The following is a 21,627-nucleotide window of genomic DNA, read 5'->3' on the forward strand; positions in this document are numbered from 1 at the left end:
TATAGATATGGAGCAGCATCAGAATAAACAGGTTTTGCGGTGGAAGGCCCACTGCAACGCTCATTGCCCTCCCCTTTCATGCTAAGCACAGCGTGAAAGGAAGGCTTATTTACAAGGCAGGGTTAAGCCACGTTAAGTGAGTAAACGTTGCCTTGTAAATAAGGTGAACCCCTATCGCCACAGGACCGTCATAAAAAGTGGGGTTCCTGTGGTAATAGGGTCTTATAAATATGCCCCAGAATACGATAATGCAGCGTCTATTTCTAGTGAATTCGCCTCACACACTCTTGTAGTTTGTTTGCTTGGTCATTATTATGCCTACAATTGCTAATATTTGAATTATAATAAATGTAGAATGTTTTATGCCAGAGTTTTATAATTGGGCTGGTCTGCTTTTTTACAAAAATGTACAGAATTGTTTCAGAAAAGCTTTTCGCCTTTTTATACATTTTCCAAGTCTGCGGTTGTCCAACTGGTAGATATCAAATTAGCATTTCACTGAGGTATGCAGTTTTCCTGCAGATAATTTTGGTTGCAAATGGTCTTACTAACAAGGTTTCTTTTAACTGTAAAAAAACAATAGTCTGGCCACATGATGATTCAGAATTGTCTTTGAGTTACAAACTAATGCCATTGGAAGAAAAATATACATATAGTCCTGACATCAATTGTACTACATAATCTTTATTCCTATCTATATCAATACAAAGTAATATATAACCACTGAAAAGATTGAGAGGATTTTAAAACTGAAAGAAAAAATGGAAAATGAATATATAATCGTTATAAATATGAAGCTAATAAACAGGTCAAGTTATTTATTGGATATCCTTGCTAAGGGTAGCCCAATGGCGTACTCCGGGCCAGATGTACGACGTACAAAATAGCGCCTCGCAAATTGCGAGTCATTTGCGCCTCGCAATTTGCGAGGCGCTATTTGGCATGTACAACAGTGTGTTTAACACTGTTTGAGATTCCCAATGGGGTCCCAAATTGCGAGTCTCAGGAATAATAATGAGCCTCTCGGAATTTGCGAGTCAATTGGGAATGACAGGCTGCTGGGCTCAGCAGACCACCATGTCTGGGACTGTTTTTAAATACAGCTGTTTTTTTATTTTTTTAATGCAGCCCGTTTTCCTTAAAGGCAATCCTTAAAGGAAAACAGGATGCATTTAGAAAAAAAAAACATTTTTTATTTCATTTTCAAATTGAAACTGCATTTCCACCCTCTTGAAGAGGGTGGAAATTTACAAGTGTTTTGCAACCGCAATTGTGTGTTTGTATTTATATAGCACCTTCTACCCAGAGGTCTCGTAGCGCTGTATTCATACCACTGTGGAACCCTTACTGGCTTTCCTGCAAGATGTCCACTCCTGGGCACCCCGAAAGTGAAGCCGGGCATCCAAGCGCTGCTGGGGCCGTTGTGAAGATTAAGCAAGCTATTGCCCAGAGTCACAGAGTTGGACCCATGATTAGACTAGGCACTGAGGCGAGAATTATCAGGTCCGGGAAGATTGAGTCCAAGTGCCACCGAGGCGGGAATTGAACCCTGGTCCCGGGCCAGACCTCTGCATCAGGGTCTGCCGCTCTAACCATTGAGCCACGGCTTCTGCAGTCACAAAACATTCATACATTGCTTTGTGGACGCTATTAGGAAGGGAACGTCCCTTCCTAATAGTGAGTTGCAATTCCTTTCTAGCGAGTCTCAAATAAATTGAGGCTCGCTATTTAGGAATTGTACATGGCCTTGGGCCATTTTCCATGCTCAAACGGGTCGCAAACCCGTTTGCGCATGCAATTTAGGGTCGTACATCTGGCCTGCAGTTAGCTGTCATTGTGGTCCACCTTTGCTGTTCTTTCAAGTTACAATGCATCATCTGGTTAAAATGGGAAACACCCATTACATCGATGTCAATACATTGCTGTGCCATCGCACCGCGACTTTTACATCGCAGGATCGTTGACATCGCATGCTTTTGCTACGCATGCTACAACGGCGCAATGCCATTAACATCGCATGCAATTACAACGCATGCGATGTTAATGACAGCTTTACAGGCCACGTGCAAATGTGTATCACGTCAAAATAAGCTCCCTAACTTCCTAAGTGCCACCATTTTTGACGCTTTTGACGTCACCGGCAAACACCAGCGCAACTGAAACTGGCTACAATCTAAAAGAAAGGCCCTGCTGGTTGGGAGAGACAACTTTTCCTTGTCAGCAGAGCATCGCAAACAAAAAGTGCAGATGCTGTGCAAAATGCAGACAAGCCCCCTAATTCAGCTTAAAATCTTTCTAGTGTACTGACAGCTCAAAATCAATGGCAACTGCAAACAAGTTCTCTGCACTTTCTACCTCTTCTGTAAAGTCACGTCCCTTAACACACCCCTTCCCCACTTGCCAAGCCGGCTGTCTCTGGTCTCTTAACCAGCGATCTACTACTCTTCCCATTACCAGTGTTCCAAAGTGATGCAGGGCGGGACTTTGAATGCCACAGGGCTGCTATGCTATGCAACCACTTTTCTCCCAGTCCTGCTTCACCAGCCATGCAGCCTCCACATGGAGCGTGCGAACCAGGGCACCTTTCACGCTGCAACAACCATCATCCTCCAGCAGCAATAGTTCAGCTCTGCATCTCCATTGGCATGTACAGGGCTGGGCAGTCTCAATATTCTCTCAGGCGTCACTGCCTTATTTTTCATCACTAGAGTCACCACCAAACACTGCTTCGTGCAGTTGTCTTAGGACACGCTGAACACAGGGCCTCGAGTCTCTCTGCCCCTCATCCACTTGTTGCCCCTCCCTTCCCCCCAGGTGTGCCAGTCCACCATCCAGACCCCTCAGATCACCCCTCTGCTGCATCCCTCTGTTCCCAAGCCAGGCACTTCATTCGCTCAGTGCTGGTGACGTGGGCAGCAATAGAGGAATAATGGATTCGATTGGACTTTACTCGTTAGTAGAGGTGCCAGGGGCCGTAAAGGACCCCTCCATCATGATTGGGTGATAAAAGACAGCCATACTTCGGTGTACAGTGGTACCCTCATACCTCTGGGACCTGATGCCACTGCACCTGTTGTGGTTATAACAACAACGCCATTGACACCACTCATTTAGATATATTTTTTAATCAAGAACTAATTTGAAGGTTACAAATAATTTTGAAATTAAATATTTAAAGTAATAAAAAAAATTTAAATAGATTATGCATAAACACATATTTAAATTATGATGAATTACTTTAAGATTACACTTGATATGGCAGAGAGAAAGTGTACAAAAATGTTTAGAACTGCTTTGGGTCCAGAACAAAGCGATGGGTTTAAACGAAACGAACGCAAAAGTGTTTCTGAATCTGTCCTCCGGGAAAAACATGGACCCAAACCTACAACTTTAAATTCCGTCAAAATTATAGCTTAGGCCAAAAGTTAAAGTGCACCGTCCCTCATCCACCTCCACATTTGACTCCCCATTCCCATAGTGTGAAATGGCCTGGGGCTTACACATCTTCTATTTCTACCTGCTGTGCCCTTGAGCCCAGCTGCCTGCTTTTCGAATGGCTTGAGACTAAAAACGCGTAAGTAAGTCCATCAGACAGAATGAAGCTTTCTTTGACGTCTAAATTGTAAGTTTAAGAAGACTGAGGCACGTGATAACCTTTTAAAATTGAGCACTATATAAACAAAAAATATGGGGCATATTACCAAGCAATAGCGATAATTATCGCTATTGCTTGGTTAGCGTGAAACAACGCTGAGCTGCGGCGATTTTTATCGCAGATAAACCTTGGTATTACCAAGGTTTATCGCGAATGCGATAAAAATCGGCCGCAATGCATGAATATCGCTGAAAAGTCCGCGATATTCATGCATTACCGAGCTAATGCTCTTAGCCATGTTATCCACCTCCCATTGGATAACATGGCTAAGAACTGCTCAGGGCAGGTGTTAGCTTTTGGAGATATTCGCGCTTAGCGCGAATATCTCCAAAAGTTGGTAATAGGAGATAGCGATGTTAGCGACTGTTTTCAGTCGCTAACATCTTGGCACGCCCACTTTCCATGTCATTAGTGATAAATATCACCTACATGCAAAGTGGGGCCCAAGATGGTCGCTATCTCCTACTAGCTGTCGCTAACTGAAAACCCCCTTGATAATATGCCCCATGGGGTGTGCAAAACGTTGCCAGTCAGGAAAGTTTCCTTTGGTGTAGTAAGTAGCAGGTGCGGAGGTGCAGCCCCATGGGTGTGTGTTGGAGGGTGGGGCGATAGGCGCGCAATGGCTGCAGCAAGGCACACTGACCAACACGGGTGGGTAGGGGAGAGTCTTCTGGAATTTCGGAAGGAATAAAAAGAAATGGATGGAATGCGAGGAGATAGGCAAAGCTAGACGCAGAACTAAAAGTGAAAAAGAAGGAATGTAAAAACAATGCGAAGGGAATGAGAGAAAGAAGCGCTTTTAAAAAGAATGCAGCAAAGAGAAAGGACAAAACATGAACGAAAGCCCGCATGACAGCAAGACGAGGGGAACACGATGAAAAATAAACCAAAGTGAGAGTTAGACATGATAACGTCAGGGAAAATAAGTCTGAATTCAAGAAACAGAAGACGGAGTGCACAGAGAGCAAAATGATCCAAAGTACGGAGGGACAAATAAGAAGGTGACATAAATCGGGAAATGATGACATGAGCAAGCCCTTGAGAAGAGAAAAACAATATTAGTTTATTTACAATCACCTGCAATCACCGATTGCAAAGAGCGCATATGCGTTGTAATGGCGTGCACTCTTGTAGTGTGCGATATATTGTACTTGGCAATAGGAAACACCTCATTGACGTTGAAACGCCGTGCGTTGTAAACAGTGCCAGTGTGATAGTCTTTGCGATGTTATTGGCGCGTGGTAAAAGCACGCGTTGGAATCGTTTGCGATGTGCGATCATACATCCGGTTAAAATTAATGACATAATTTATTTATTTTTTTATTTTGGAAGTTTTATATAATGTGGGAACATGACCACCGAGGGTTTACATCAGAGCGCATTACAGATTATGCATCGCAAGGGTATAATACAGATTATGCATCACAGGAGTATAAGCATACAAAACAGAATAAACAAAGCAACAATATATTGAACTGCTAAAAGGGTAACTGATATGTTGTCTTTCAATTATGATATTGCAGTTAATGTTAAACAGGTTAGTAGAACAGTTCTGTGTCACTGAAACAACTCAAGTATACCATATAGCTACAGCAATATCTGGAAAATACCCAGCAATTGTGTTATGAGAATCAACTAAATTAAATTTGATGTCATTGTGCAGTGTATTTACTAAACATTGTGAATGAGACCACGTGGCTTTATTGTTGGTAAAGAAAGCAGACGAAGAAATCATGTACCTAGTTTAGATTGCAAACTTCCTCCATGATTGACAATTCCATTTTGATAGTTCGAACAGGCATAGTTTAAATTATGGTAACCTCCCTAGTGAAAATATTGTTTCTAAACTGTGTTTTTCTGGTTCCTTGTTTAAGGTACAAAAATGGAGTCCCGATTGAACTCAGGCTTGCTCCAGCTGGGAAATATAGGATGAGGCACGAGTTTGGTCTGCTGACGCTAGAGATCAGCCGGTATGATATTTTTGTCATTTAATGTATGTTTTGTAAATCAGATGGTTCTGAATGTGTGAATGTGTTGTTGTTGTAATCTCAGCAACTGGTGACCCCTCCAAGAAGAATTCCGGCCATCATTTTTCACACACTGTGCAAATCTAGACAGATGCCAGCCTTATGCAAACCAGTCTGGGTTCTGCTCCGATAGGAACAGTCCAGCCTAAATTGCCAGACCAAACGCCCTCCAGATGGGAACAGAAAAAAATTACTCCAGACTAGTTTCGACCTCCTTAAATCTCATCAGTGAAGTATAGCTTGAGTACTATGGCACAGTGAGCACAGGACACATATCTGGGCATGACTGACGCTTTCAGGGCGTCTCCTTCAAAAACAAACAAAACATGGCAGGAATGCTTGAAGTAATCTTAGCCACTAACGATCGCGGTGAGTGATGTTCCAGACCTTAATTAATGGTGGAATTCTAGACAGACTTATGCTAATCAGGCTTGGTCCTGCTCCAGTAAGAACAGTCCAGTCTGAACTGTCAGGCCAGGTCCCCTCCAGTTGTGAACATAAGCAACCCACACCTGGGGCCTCATTGATGAGAAATGACGCATCGCTGCGTGAAAGCAGCGATGCGCCACTTCTCAGTGCGCACTCCTTGCGACATTCCTGATGCGTCATATTTAATGTATGACGCATCATGTCGCAAGGAGTTACAGATACGTCAGTATTTCTGACGTATCTGTAAGCGCAAAAGTGACACATTGCTAGAGTGTGTCACAAAAGTGACTCAACTCCAGCAATGCATCCTTTCACATGGGGCAAGCCCCATGTGAAAGGGCCTGCGTCAGTCTTACGCCTGCTGTGAGGCAGGTGCAAGATTTTGACGCAACAGCGTCCTAAAAGTGACGCAGTGAAATCTCATAGATTTCACTGCGTCACTTCTACGACCCTTCCTTGCATCAATACGCCCCCCTTGCATACAATATACCTGGCGCAGGTATAATGTGGCGCAGGGGTTTACCTAGATGCGTCACTTTGTAAATATAGCGCAACAAGGCGCATTTTTTACGCCACTGGTGCGTCACAAAAAGTGACGCACCGGCGGCGTAAAAGTGACGCACGGCCTCATAAATGAGGCCCCTGGTTTTGGCCTACTTAGACCTTATCAGTGAGGTATAGATTGAGTCCTATGGCACATCGGGCATGACCATTGCACTTAGGGCATCTAATTAAAAAAATAACTCGGTGATGGAAAGAATGATTGAATTAACCTCAGCCACTAGAAGTTGATATCAGGCTTTTGTGAGGCCTTGGGCAAAAAATAGAAATATGGCACACATTGGTCCTCATCCAAAATGTTAAGGGGAAATTAGTGAGGCATTTTCAAACACAAAAGTAAAATGCAACTGGTGCATTTGAATTTAATACTGAGCTCAACTGATGCTACCTAATTAGATAGGAGGCAATATTATGTGTGAAGGTATCAGATAAAAGTTACACTGTAAAGCAGCAATAGTTGTGGTGTGCATCACCTCGTTCAGAACTGCTGACAGCAATAGTACAAACTTCCCTAGTTGGCATTTTTGTCAAAACCAGGATACAAATTTGCAAAGTTATAAAAATCCAGAATTTTTTAAACACAAGAAGAGATCAGTTATAAAGTAATTTTGGGCTGTCTAAGTTATTTCTAAATAAATGTTAAGGAAAACAGATGGAATTAAATTTGAAAAAGAATGCTGGGGACTTTTCATTCATTCTTATTTAACTACTCACTCCCGACCAGAACATCCACAATTAAATGAATAGTCAGTGTAGTTTTCTTCAGAAAGGCGGTGTCCTACTCTTATAGAAAGCTCGTGCACAAAGTGAGCAGCATCATTTTAGTCTTCTATCACACATAAAACCCATCATATGCAGCTAAGATAGAACAATCTTAGCTCACACAGGAACTGTAAGGTCAGGCGTGCAACGCCCATTAGGCTGCGAGGGCTTTAGCCATTCCCCGCCCTCCCGTTGTCTCCAGTAGCCTGGTCTATTGAGTGCACAGGCAGCTCGTCAGCTGTCATGGGTTGGACAGTGGATGACAACTAAGATTCAACCTCATGGAAAGTACTTCTCAGGTCTTCAAAAGACCATTCATCAGTTCACAGGTCTTTGTGTGTTTTAATTGCTACCCCCCACGCCCCCCCCTCACCCCTTCAACTGTCACAACTTATTTTGGACTGTTGGACTGTTGCTGCAATACAAACGTGGGGATGTACCACATTGATATAAAGTGCCTAGCCATTGGCATGGTTAACCTTAAAACTCCAAAACAGGAACTGAGCCCTCTATGTAGTATATAATTGATCATTAAAAAAAGTGCCAAAGACTCATTTCAAAAAGCATATTCCTTTAACTTGGAAGCGATTCACTTAAGTACACTAAAATTATTTTCTGCATTGACTGACATTTATCAGAATTCACAGTTTCCAAACGTAAACTTTGAAACATTCATGCTAGCAATGAGGATGCTATTAGCAGGGCCACTGGAACTATGTGATTCATGGTTTTCAAATACTTTTGGATGTGCCGCATTTGCCACATAATTCTTCTTCTGCTGCATAATCTGTAGATTTTGACAAACGGATCAAAATTTACGAAAAACATGGAGATACAGTTTCTGTGCTCTGCAAGGCCCTTCACAAAGTTGTAATGATCATATTTCATTTGCTTAATGCTGTATTTAGATGTTAATTGGTATAAATAAGGTGAAATCTTTCAGAGACAGTGTTTGAATGTGTAAAAATGATAATATAACGAGGCAAAACTATCACAAAATGTGCCACATTACGCCACATATTTTGCTTTTTCTTGACACATACTTTAGTCAACACTTCTGCATTATTTGTTCCTCCTCTGCCGCATAATTCCGGTGGCCCTGGTTAGTAGTGAACCAAGAGCCAAGTCACTTGTCATTTGAACTCTGCTTAGATTGTTATAACATATGGATCAACATTAAAGTCTATTAAAGCATATAAAAGTGAAGTTTTTGAGGAGGGCACATCCTAAGTTGAATTATTTTTAAGGCACTTTTTTATCAAAAAGGGTGATAGAAGACATGGAGGCACAGTGAAATAAGGCAATTGCCTAGTGCAAAACAGATTTTATCTTTCAGGTAAACTGTGTTCGAAGTTTCCTGGTTTTATGGTGCACAATGTAGACACTAGATGAAGGGGAAGGGGCTTGGTGTCTGACATTAGGGAGTGGCTGGCAGAACTCACATAAAGTCTTGGGCCAAAGTTCCAAGAGGAATTTTTCCTGGGCCAGGGCTCAGTATCTGGCTCTGTCCTTCAATGATTCTCCCATTACTAGAAAACGAACTTATGGCATCTCCGAAAGGCTGACATTTTGTTGCACGATCAGCTTTGATAATCATTGTTCAAATCACACCTGAATCCCCACTTTCCAACTGCCAAGGATAAGGTGAATTACTTTGGGTGCCTAAGGATGCATCATCCTGCATTCACACAGCTCACACTACACCCACATAGGTTCAGAAGTCATCCTCCACTCTCACCGGCTCACCTTTTACTCTCTCCATCCATACACAAGAGCACGCTGGTACCAGGTTTTCCCATGGGCATATCAGTCATCCAGCAGTCACACCTCTCACCCTGCACTCAGCACCTCCCGAACACACCTCTAACACAGCACTCATTAAACTACAGAAAACTTTGAAAACACACATGTCTACAAATGCAGTCACAAAATATCTCTCCTTCCCACAGTACTAGATTCTTATTCAGTTCCATCCATAACTACAGGTGCAATGTGAGAGGGGAGAGTATATGCAATATAATGGGAAAGGAAGTTGAGCGGGGGCTATGGGGGCTGATTTCAGAGCCTGTATCAGTCTTTGGAAGTGGTGCTCAGCCAAAAGGTAGTGGTGAAAGCACGCAAAGTCATCAGGATGGGGAGCAGAACAATAGGCTAAAGATGAAGCACTGTGGATATAATCTGGTGTATGAGTTCGCTGGGACTGCAGGCAAAGGATGTGGTGCAGGTGGGGGAAGAATTTTCAGTTTAAGAGTAACTAGTTGGCCCTTCACTGAGCCCCATTGGCCTTCATAACGGCCACTGTGAAGAAAGGCGAGGCACTTACCTGTGGCCAGACATGCTGTTTTTGCTGCTTCTGAAGCAAGGATGTAGACCAACATCTGGGCCCTGTTGGCCTGCACAGCAATATTGCTCAGCGGGGATTGGTATCGGAGGGCAGATCGTGCTGAGACTGCAGCTTGTTGGTGTGTGAGATGGGAGAAGTCCATGGAGGAGCTAGTGAAGTTGAGGAGAGTGAAGTGAGGTTGTTGATTGTTGTAGGAGGGACTGAAATGAGGACCGCAGGCTAAAAGGCCTCAGTGAGCAGCACCTCTGAAGTGCAAGGAAGGTCCAAACAAAAATAAACGTTTTTGTCTAGAATGTCACTCCCGCAAATGGGGAAGAAAAAGCAAACAGGATAATTGCAACCATTTTGGATGAGGGAACTCCCTTGTTGGGAAGCTCTATTCACCAATACTTTTACCAGTTATACTGCTGTTTGCTCACACAGCAATAGTGTTAGCCAATATTATCAAATCATTGTGGAGGGGTCTTCTTTTGCAGCCCTGTTAGGTTAGGCAACACGACTCAGGAGTCAATAGAAGTGCAACAAGTACTGCACTCTTTCTCGGAATCAACAGACAAGTTCTACCCAATCAAATGCTGTAATCAAGGTAAACATGTGGGAGTGGCCAAAGTCTCTGTCAGTTGTGTTTCTTAAAGCTTTATTTCTGTTGATCACACAAAGTATGGCAATAGCCAGACCTCCAATGTACATCTCAGAAGTATTGAAACACATTCAATATGGTGCTTAAAAACGTACATCGTAGCACTATACATTAAATTAAGTACATTAACACTTCAAGCATAACACACAGAGTTATGCCATGTGCTGTGGGGCACTGGTGATGATCGAAAAGTTGTAAAGTGGTTTTTAAAACATTATTTATTAGTTTTATTCAACAAATCTCAGTTTTCTTTATTTTCCTTCAATGCCTTTAGTTCCTCTTGCCTGAACCCATTGAGCACTTGACTCCACTTGTACTTAGTATTAAGGGAATGACACTGACTATATAGATTTAGGTGGTATACAATGTATAGCTGGTCACTCTGAATACATATCCTTTCTGGCAGAGGGCACATGTGAGATCCAGTTCAGGGGGCAGCGGGCAAGCAGGGGCTACTGGGCCTCAGTTTTGGGGGCAGGGATCGTTTGCCTTGGATGTCCCAGAGTCTGCCCTACTTTTGCTTCACAAACTGGGCCATGTACAACCTCTTCAGCATTTGACTCTCAGGGGCAGCCCTTTGGAGTATTTACACACTTCTCAGGGAGGTAGTGTTAGAGTAAGGAAGCTCAGATCACCCAGCAGAGTAACGTCTATTTGTACAACTTATTGCTTTATTTGGATAAGAAACATACTTTAATAGACATGCTTAAAACGGGATACTGCCACATGTACAATAATATATACTGCCACTTAGGCTACTGCACCTTGGGATACTGTCTTTACTGTCTTCCTTTTCTCTCTTTCACATGAGTCCCTCCTTTTGAGAGTCTAGGCAGTTCTCTGTTAGTTGGTTTTGTGAGACACTAATCAAGGCTCAGATGCAGGAACCCCAATTCAATTTGGGTTGTGCTCAGTTTAGTACAGTCTCCTGGATGCAGCCTCACCACAATGCCTGTCGCTATGCTTTTCAGCATCACGTGTCTTTGATCTCGCCCACTTCTAGGATGAGACAGAATGGTTGCAGGAGTGTCCATCGGTCTGGGTAGACTGCAGCAGGAAGGGTAGCCAGAGCTGCAGCCATATCTGCAGCCATGAGTCCTTTGGTGAATGCAGATAATTGAAGTCAATGAGGGCTCATGGCAGGCATCAGACCTGCTTCTGGGTCACTGGGAAGCAGATGGGCCACAACTTACATGGGTGTCACAACAGCGCGCTAGCAGTCACGGGATGCACTTCGTAGATAATGCAGTGGTGACCCTCCTATGCACAAGTCTTGGCTACGGAGGTGGAGTCCACCATGGACATAGTTTTTGCCTTCTGTGGTGAGGTCAGCCACAGCAACAGTTCTGGGTTTTGGTGGCTACATTCACCTTGGGCACAGCTCTTGATTTAAGCAACACAGTTAACCATGATTGTTTCTATTGTTACTATTGCATGGTCGGCTTCCTGCCCGTGATTCCCTCGTGGAACTGCACTTCTGGAGAGATGCACCTACTCTCTTCAGACTAGTAGATCACTTTCTGCAGTCTTCCTTCTCCTGGTAAACCCTCCAAACTAGAGTCGGGCAGTTTCTGGCACTACGTGGCCAGTCAGACACCCTGAGGCTTGGCAGGCTCTTACACTCTCAGCAGGCAGGCTGGCGTCCAGGTGCTTCAGATCAGGGGTACAGTTCTTCCAGCAATTAAAGACTATAATAATTCCTATTTGTGAAGCGCAAACATATCACCCCCTTAAGAGATTCAAGGCACTGGGGGGCATCCAGGAGATTAAGTGAGCTATTACCCAGAGTCACATGATGCTGGACTGAGCTGCCGCCGGCCCCAGGGATCGAACCATGAGCCCCGCATTCCAGAGTCAGCCACCCTGGCCACTGTGACACACCTGTTGCTGTACCCTCTCCTCTGGGAAGCTAGCTGTCACACAGACACCAGTTCTGGTAGTTGTACAGCAGGCCTTAAGTATGCTGCAGAAAACTCCCTTTCTTCGGGAAAGGACATGGAACTGGAGCAAAAAGATCTCATAACAAGTCTGCTGCATGCTTCAGTCAAGTGTTCTCTCTAGTCTTTTCTTCAGAGAGAGCCTTTGTGCATAGTGATTCTCTGCACAGCAGGGTAGTCACCAACCCGGAGTGCTCACAACAGAGACACAAAGAGGTGTGAAGTTTCTGACACTGGCTTTTCACCAGCCATACTGAACAGTGATCAGAATGAAGACAAAGACTGTTCACCTAAAATATCTCTCTCACCCTGAAGAACAAACATGAGAGCCCCACCCCAAGCACCTACCAAAAAGCAGTACCACAGGAACGCTAATCAGCAGCTCCACTCAGCAGGAGTTGCTTGAGCGAATGTATAGGAGCCTTGTTGCCTCCCTCTATTATCAGGAATGACAGCAATACTCTTCCACTGTCTGTGAAACTAATCTCACCTACAGCTTCTGCACAGGAGCAGGCCAGGGGCTTCCAGAATAGGACCCGCAGGCTTCCATTGCTCTGGCTTACTTGTGCACATACTGCATGTACCACACTAGCCACAAACACACACAATCCACTTGGATGTTATTATTAGGGTCTAGATTACACATAGAGGCAGAACTTTACACAAGTGTGGCCTGCTAAACAGATAGAATGTCTGAACATGACTGTGGATTCACAAAACACAGTATGCTGCCATCATTGCTGTACATGCCAAACTCATGGCAGGGGTGGTAGTCCACTGTCACCAATATAAGAGCACAATTGGTGTACCTCTCCAGGTCACAAGAGGGTTGCAGGACTTCATTTGTGTCAGTGACCGGGGTAAGCCTCTGCACCTGTTATATTTTCGTGAGCCTAGAGCCAAAATCAAAAAACTGGGATATAAGTGAGTCACAGTCAAGCACTCAGAACATGGCAAAATGACTTCACACCCTGCAGGGAACATTCTGAGTCCAACAGGCAATATTACTTTTTTTCCTAAATTAATATGGCTTATCTTACGGCCTTTTCACTTCATATTTGTTCACTTGACTCCTATAAATATGCATCTTTGTGTCTCAATGTATAATCCTTGATGTTATTTCGATCATTGTCCATCTCTACACAGTGGACACAGGAAGGAATAGCCGCTCCTCACCCTCTAAATGGTGAGTGGCTTAGATGTTTTGTTTTGTTTTCTTCACAAGATCGATGAGTTGGTAGTGATGAAAGCTGACTGGAGCCAGTAACTTAACATTCATTGTAATCTTGTGGCTGCCTTGCTCAAGGGAGATCTGCAGTTTGTCCTGAAAAGATTACCTACAACCTACAGAGCTGAGAGTAGCCACAAACCCTTAACATGGGGTGGAAGATTTGAACAGAGAGAGCTGTCAAAGGGCCTTCAGACCTAATCAGAGGAAAACGTGTCTGCCAGCCATAATAACCGAAGTGGTAGTAACTTAGAACATCCAGATTCCTTGGCAGTACAGCTGAAGTCCTTCTCACCACTGGCCCTTGCTGTTTGGAGGGTAAACCTGCATTACGTCTCACCCACCAATTTCTCTCTTCTAGCATCCCTTCCCCCTGCTGAACCACAATCCCAGAATCTCAAAACAGTTTACCAGTTTGCAAAACCGAAAAACATCTACAGTCATTCACCTTTAAACTCATCAAGGTTTCATCAATCCTTTATCAATGTTGCAAATGCCTGTGGGCCAGCCGAAGCACCTGCAGACCCATGTCATCATAACTAACTCTGAAGCCAATCCAACCACAACAGCCAACAACTCATTGAATATAAGTATTTACTCCCCTAAACCAAAACAAGCTTTGAGAAGAAATCCTTCTAACAGCTGGGCAAAAGCAGACAGTTTTTTGTCGAAAAGATAGAACGATTGGAAGATCTGCCTCAAAACATATACCGGCATTCAAAGACAATAACCTGTTTTCATATTTACAAAACAGATTCTAGCATGGCTGAGGCACAGAGGCAGCAGTGACTTTCTCATGGGATAATTTAAAAACAGCAGTGGAATACAAATGGGGTACTTGAACTCTCCCTTGCCTTTGATACTGTTCACTATCCCAAGCTTCTACAGAGACTTAACAACATCAGAGTGCGGGGCGCATAACTCTGAAATAGGTTGCATCTTTTCTATCAGACAGATCCTCATCTCACTGCTCCCTTTATGTCAGCTCCATTCATTCACAACTAATGTACTAAACAACTTTGCCCCCTCTTTAACATTTACCTTAGCTCTATAATGCATCCAATCTGATCCTACAAATTCAATTTTTACTGTTAAGCAGATAATAAATCATAATTATGTTTGAAAACTCATCTAACTTTAACTCATACTCAATCAAACAATATTGCAATGTCAAAAGTCGTATGCTATCTAACTACAGCAAAATAAAACACATCACAAATCAGGTAGACAGGTATTCTGAGCAGTGCGGCATAGCATTACTGTTTTTAAAATATGAATAGTTTTAATTTTTGTGTTAGGGGAACGTTTAAAACTTTAATTGTGTTGCTATTTGCATTGGGGCCTTCAGTGTACTCTCCGGTCCACCGCAATCACATTCGGCGATTGTTTGAGTGGAGAGAGGCCACTGTTTAGTCTCTTTACACTTTTCATGAGCCAGGCGGTTAGCATTCTAGTTGCTAGCACGCCTACCCCATAAATTCCGCTTCTGGGTCGAGTGCGCAGCGAACGCGCGCAGCGGGCGCGCCGAAGGCCCACCTAAGGCAATCCCGGCTGCGCCTGTCCGCGCCAGGACGCTGCCAGGTACCAGAGGATGACGCCGGTTTTACAGCAGATATCCCTTGGGAGCAGAGGCTCCTATTCACGGAAAGCACTCCTGTCATACAGACATTGGGCCTCATGTAGAGGGATGAGCAACAAGATTCAAGAAGCCGACGGTAACTGTACAATGAGGAATGCTGATTGTGCAAACTGTGGATGGACCTTGGCGAAACACCCATTCTCTCCCCCCAGGCCCCACTCTGTCTCTCGCAAACAGTTGCAACATAGATCGCACAAGGAAAGTTTAGAGGAATTAAGCAGGACAGACGGGGAAAGACAGAGCCCATGCATGCAGGGATTATATTTGAATGCTAGATCGATTTCTAAGCATGCATCTGAGATATGGGACCTATTAGATGACACCAAACCTGATATCTGTTTCTTCGCTGAAACATGGCTTAATAACGATGTCCCTCGGGTTTTGGCAGTGGCCTTTCCGGACGATTATGTACTCACTAGGGTGGATAGGCCTGGCAAATGAGGCGGAGGACTAGCCATTACCACACGTCTTCCCTATCATATCAGGGTGCTGGACAGGGTCTCCTCTTCTAATTTGGAGCTCGTAATATTCAGACTAGAGCACGACCAGGCCACGGAATGGATAGGAGCATTAGTATATCATCCTCCTGGAGGTAGTAAAAAGGATTTGTGTTCCTCATTACTAGACAGACTGGCCCCTCATGTGTTGAACTCCAATAGATTCCTACTGATTGGAGATTTTAACCATCATTTAGAGCTTACTCTAAATCCAGATTCTGCCAGCCTAGTGGCAGCAATGGAATCACTTGAACTATCACTAAAAGTCTTCAGCCCCACCCATAACGCAGGCCACACATTAGATGCAATCTTCTCCAACATAGTGGAAATAACGGCTGTTCCCCCAGAAATATTGAGTTGGACAGATCATATGGCACTCCGCTTCGCGCTGCGGCCAGTAATCTCAGTAGCCCGGCCACAAGTCAGGAAGTACTTCCGCGGTCCATGGGCGAGAGTAACAGCCTCAGCCTTTGGCCAGGTTTATAGAGCCCCCTCGTTCAATTCGGACGAGGACTCCAACTCTGCCTGATCCAGAATGGAAGGAGCGATACAGGTAGTCCTGGATGTTACAGCTCCTCCTAAAAAGGGTGACTATCCAGGAAAGTGCTCCCCCTCTGGGGTTGGATTCTTTCATGCATGTAACAGATGAGCAAGTAGTTTCCCTATTAGGCCGTGTAAAATCTGGCTCCCCAGCAGACCCTGCACCACCGTCAGTCATGTCATCACTCAGTCCTCTCCTAGCAGGTGCGCTCTCTAAGGTGTATAATATATCATTGGATATGGCCACAAACAAGTGGAAAAACGCACGGGTTAAACCACTCTTTAAAAAAACGCTAGCGGATGTGACTGAGTTGCAGAATTACAGACTGATCTCACTCCTCCCCTGCTGTATACGTGACTCCCTAGGCTGATATCATCAGAGACCATGGCTTTTAGACCATCTCATATGTTTACGACATGCAGCTAATTGTCCCTATTGAGGAGGACATTATGTCAACTCGTGTAAAATTTAAAAACAGCATGTCTAGCATTGCGAGTTGGATGAGGAGGAACTTTCTACAACTGAACACCTCAAAAACAGAAATCCTGCTGTTTGGGAAGGCTGAAGCAATTTGATCTCCTGAGTGGTGTCCTGCCGAGCTGGGGGAAGCCCCAGCGCCCAAAAGCTGGGCTAAAAACATAGGCATCAGGATAGATGATAAACTATCGATAGAGGAGCAGGTAAAGTCCTTGTCTGGCACCTGCTTTGGTACGTTGAGGATGCTTAGGAAGATCTTTTCCTGGATCCCCCTTTCAGTGAGAAAAACCCTAATCCAGTCGCTCCTGGTGAGCAGACTGGACTATGGTAACTCATTGCTTGTGGGAGTAAGGGAGGACCTCCTATCAAGGCTACAGGTGGTACAGAACACAGCAGCCCGTCTGGCCCTCAACAAGCCGGCGCGGACCCCTTCCGCCCCTCAATTGAACCAGCTTCACTGGCTCCCAGTCAGAAAACGAGCTATTTTCAAGATGATCTGCGTGGTCTTCAGAACACTTCAGGGGAAAGGCCCCTCCTATCTTAGAAACAAACTCATATGGTATCAACCAGCCCGACAACTGAGATCAAGCAATGGTAACCTGTTGTGCAATCAGAGAATACACAAGGCAAGGATGGGTAGGAGAGCTTTCTCTTATCTGGCCGCTACTCACTGGAATAACCTGCCACAGAACATTAGGGCATGTGGCGTATTATCCAGTTTTAAGAAACTTTTAAAGACATGGCTATTTTAGAGGTGCACACTCACCAGACCTGCTGTCTCAAAGCGCCGAGAGATCCCCCTGGGGATGATTCGCCTGCACTCTATAAATTAATAATAATAATAATAAAATATCCACATGCACTAATAGGATCAAACACCACCTATCAACAATATGGCTGCAGCAAGTAGGCCCGCCACCAAACAACTGAGGCGAAGTGAAGAATCTAGTGAGAAATACGGACTCCAATCTGTCACTCATATTTAGATTGTGTTTGTCCGCTACATTTAAATTGCAGTTAGGCACTTCTTTCCCTCATATTGGCTATAATGATATCTTTGCGTACATTGCTTGAAAATGCTTGTACCACCTCGCTGACTGAAGAGTTAGGCCCCCCAAAAGTCAGGTCTAGTTGCACCCTATGTAAGGCAAATGCTTCATCAGTGCTTCATTCCTATATCTCACACACATACACAATCACACACATTTAGAATATGAACCAAGCAAAGAGAGATGGCACATTTTTCTTTGCATCCAAAATGCAGTCCCTAATTAAAATCATTGCAGTCTACTGGAGTGTCAGTGAAAGCAAGGCCCAGGCTAACAGCACTTTCCAATCAGAGTAGAAAGACAGATACACCCACCACTGATCCTTGGGGGTCCAGTATTGCACAGCCACCCAGCGAGGAGCCGATATCATACGGGACAGGGAAGACGAGCTGAAAACCGCTGCACAGAGTGAGTTCCAGCTCATCTTTGGAGGCTCTGAACAGTCAATTTCCAATAAGGGGTGTGAAAATACCCCAGAACATGAGTGGCAGCCTCATCAAGCTTCTCGGGGTGGAATGAAGGGGAAGAAGTGCTTCTCAGCACAAGCCCTCCTCCCCTGAGTCGATTCCCCTTCCTCACATAGTGATTTTTTTTACAATTGTGTTCTTCCTTTCTGGCCCATTATTTTGTGTGTTGTTTTTCTTCATTCTAAGGAAACTGAGGTGCTGAAATATAACAGTAGGAAAGTTGTTTTGTAAAAAAGAAAAACCTGAATGATTTTAGAGTGACTTAAAGACATGGCAACACCTAGTGGTGATCTGTTCATAACCATTAAAAACATGCAGCGTAGTGCAGAGAACAACCTCACTTCCTCTGCACTCTGTTAAATGAATACAGCACAATTGGCTGCGCAACTCTTAAATGTAAATGTACATGTATTTATATAGCGCAAATCACTGACCCGGTATCTAAGCGCTTACTTAGGGAACTCGTCCTGGTATTCCCCTGTGAGATAACCCTGGCAGGGTATCCACAAGGTGAAAGCCAGGCATCCCACCGCGAGGGGCCGTTGTGGAGATTAAGCAAGCTATTGCCCAGAGTTGCAGAGTGTGAACCCGTGAATCGAGTAGGCACCGGGGTGAGAATTTTTTAGCCCAAGAGGGTTCAATTTCCCGAGGCGGGAAATTGAACCCTGGTCCCGGGCTGACCTCTGCTTCCAGGTCTGTCTCCTCTAACCAGTGAGCCACACTTCTCCACAAGATGGGGTCCTGGGGTAAAGATCCTAGGGCCAGATGTACAGCCATTTTTTGCGGCCGCAAAGTGGTTTTAGGCCTAAATGTGTGGGCCATGTACAAAAACTATTTTGCAAGTCGCAAACAATTTGCAACTCGCAAAATTGGTTTAGGGACTTGCTATTAGGAAGGGGCATTCCAGCGGCGTCCCTTCCTAATAGTGACTCCAAAAACAATGTATGAATGTTTTACGATCGCAGTTTACCACCCTTCTCGGAAGGGTGGCAAAGCAATTTAAAACGGGAAGGGGTCCTCAGGGGACAGCTTCCCCTTTGTGAATGCATGCATAAATATTTCTTAAGGGCAGGCAGTGACCACTGCTTGCCTTTAGAAAATAAAACGTAACAGTTTCATTTTTATTTTTAAAATGCATCCCGTTTTCCTTTAACCCCTTTGCTGCTAGGCCTATCCCCCCTATGCTAAGCCTTTTTTTGGCTATTTGGGGCAGTTTGTGCTTAGGCCCCTGTAACTTTTTGACCACATAAGGTATCCACGCCAAATTTACGCCATTTTCTGCCAACATCATGTGGATTTTAAAGGTTCCCAGGGTTTGTTGATTCCATTGGAAGCGACCCAGAAATTAGCCAAAATACAGCCAAATTTAGTTTTTGGGGGGAAAAATGGAAAAAAGTGCTGAAAATTAGAGTGTCAGTTTTTTTCCCTGCAAATAGTATAAACAAAAGGTTTGTTGTGCTGAAATCACCATCTTCTCAGTTTTCAGGAGCAGACTGACATTTGTCAGAAAACCAAAAACATTTTAAACAGTTTTGGCATTTTACTGGGACATAGCCTATTTTTGCTTTTTTTGTGCTTTCAACCTCCTTCCAGGTAATGGTAGAAATCGGTATGAAAGAAATAATAGATCCTGGAAAGCTTACATTTCAACAAAGTAGACAAAATTCTGAATTCAGCAAGGGGTCATTTGTGTAGATCCTTCAAGTATTTTTTTAATAAAAACTAACTGTTGAAAATAGGAAAAATTGAAAATGAGTTGAAAGAAAACAGCCATTTGTACCAACGTTTTCACCTGTAACTTCTAAGTATGACAGATTTTTTAACGCAATATACTGTTACATCTGCTGGACCCTTCTGGTTATGGGGATGTATAGGAGTTTTAGGTTCACCAAGAACCCAATGAACCAGGAGCCAATTACTGAGCAGCGTCTTGCAATGATTTTTTATAGTGTACTGGATACATAGCAATTCATTTGGTAAAATATAAACAATGAAAATAGTTATGAAAGACACCTATGTATTTCTGAAATGGGAACAAAATATAGAGTTTAGAAACAGTAGCTATTTGCACATCTCCGAAATTGTGGATACCCATATTAGCATGTGAATGATAAGACATTTTTCAGAGTGATTTCTTTTTTACACATTGTCTTACATTTGGAAGGCATAAATGCATTGAAAGTCAATAGGTAATAACAGTTGCTCTACAACTCTGTGTTCCCCTAAGTCTCATAATGCAAATGGTACCTCACTTGTGTGGGTAGGCCTAGTGCCACTTTTTTACTGTGAAAACTGACCCTTTTTCCAAAGTGCCTAGCTGTAGATTTTGAACCCTAGCTCTACTAGCACCTAGGGAATCCTAGCAAACCTACACATTTTTTTAAACTAGACACCCAGGGAAATCCATCATAGGGTGATTTGTCTGGCTCTCACCTGGTTCTGTTATCCAGAATCCCATCCAAACCTCAAACTATGTAAACCAAAAAAAACATTTCTCACATTTATGTGATGAAAAGATCTGGAATCTGCATGGATCCATAGAATTCCACCTATCCCCCATTCCCCAAAGTCTTCAGTGGAAAATGGTACTTCACTTGTGTGGGCAGGCCTTGTGCCCCGACAGGAAACGGCCCAAAACCAACGTGGACACACCACACTTTTACAGTGAAAACTAACCCTTTTTCGAAGTGCCTAGCTGTAGGTTTTGATCCCTACCTCTGCCGACACCTAGGGAAACAGAGAAAACCTACACATTTTTTAAAACTAGATACCAAGGGGAATCCAGGATGGGGTGACTTGTGTGGCTCTCACCAGGTTCTCTTACTCAGAATCCTTTGCAAACCTCAAACTTTGTAAAGAAAAACGTTTTCCTCGCATTTCTGTGAAGGAAAGTTCTGGAATCTATGTAGATCCACAAAAGTGTACCCACCCTACATTCCTGTCAGTCTCCTGATAAAAATGATACCTCACTTTGTGGGTAGGCTTGGTGCCTGCAACAAGAAACGGCACAAAATGCAACATGGACACACTACATTTTTACAGTGAAAACGGACCTATTTTTTGCAAAGTGCCTAGCTGTAGATTTTGAACCCTAGCTCTGACAGCACCTTGGGAAACCAAGCAAACCTATAAAAAACATTTAAACTGCACACCCAGGGAAATCCAGGATGGGGTGACTTGTGTGGCTCTTACCAGGTTCTCTTGCCCAGAATCCCTTGCAGACCTCAAACTTTGTCAGAAAACTCATTTTCCTCACATTTCTGTGATGGAAAGTTCTGGAATCTGCGTGGATCCACAAAATTCCACCCACCCTGCATTCCCCAAAGTCTTCAGATAAAAATGATATCTCACTTGTGTGGGTAGGCCTAGTGCCC

At 43.8% G+C, this 21,627-nt stretch overlaps 1 protein-coding gene across 1 annotated transcript in view; it reads left to right on the plus strand.

Annotated features, from left to right (window-relative positions):
- Positions 1–21,627, plus strand: part of MYOM3 (myomesin 3) — a 387,718-nt gene that overhangs the window by 147,345 nt on the left and 218,746 nt on the right. The window contains exon 6 of the mRNA XM_086956426.1: positions 5,530–5,625. Within this exon, the coding sequence (XP_086812552.1) occupies positions 5,530–5,625 (96 nt within the window). The remainder of the gene's footprint in view (positions 1–5,529; positions 5,626–21,627) is intronic.

Source organism: Lissotriton vulgaris, chromosome 2_1 (genome assembly GCF_964263255.1).
Source record: "Lissotriton vulgaris chromosome 2_1, aLisVul1.2, whole genome shotgun sequence".
NCBI lineage: Eukaryota > Metazoa > Chordata > Amphibia > Caudata > Salamandridae > Lissotriton > Lissotriton vulgaris.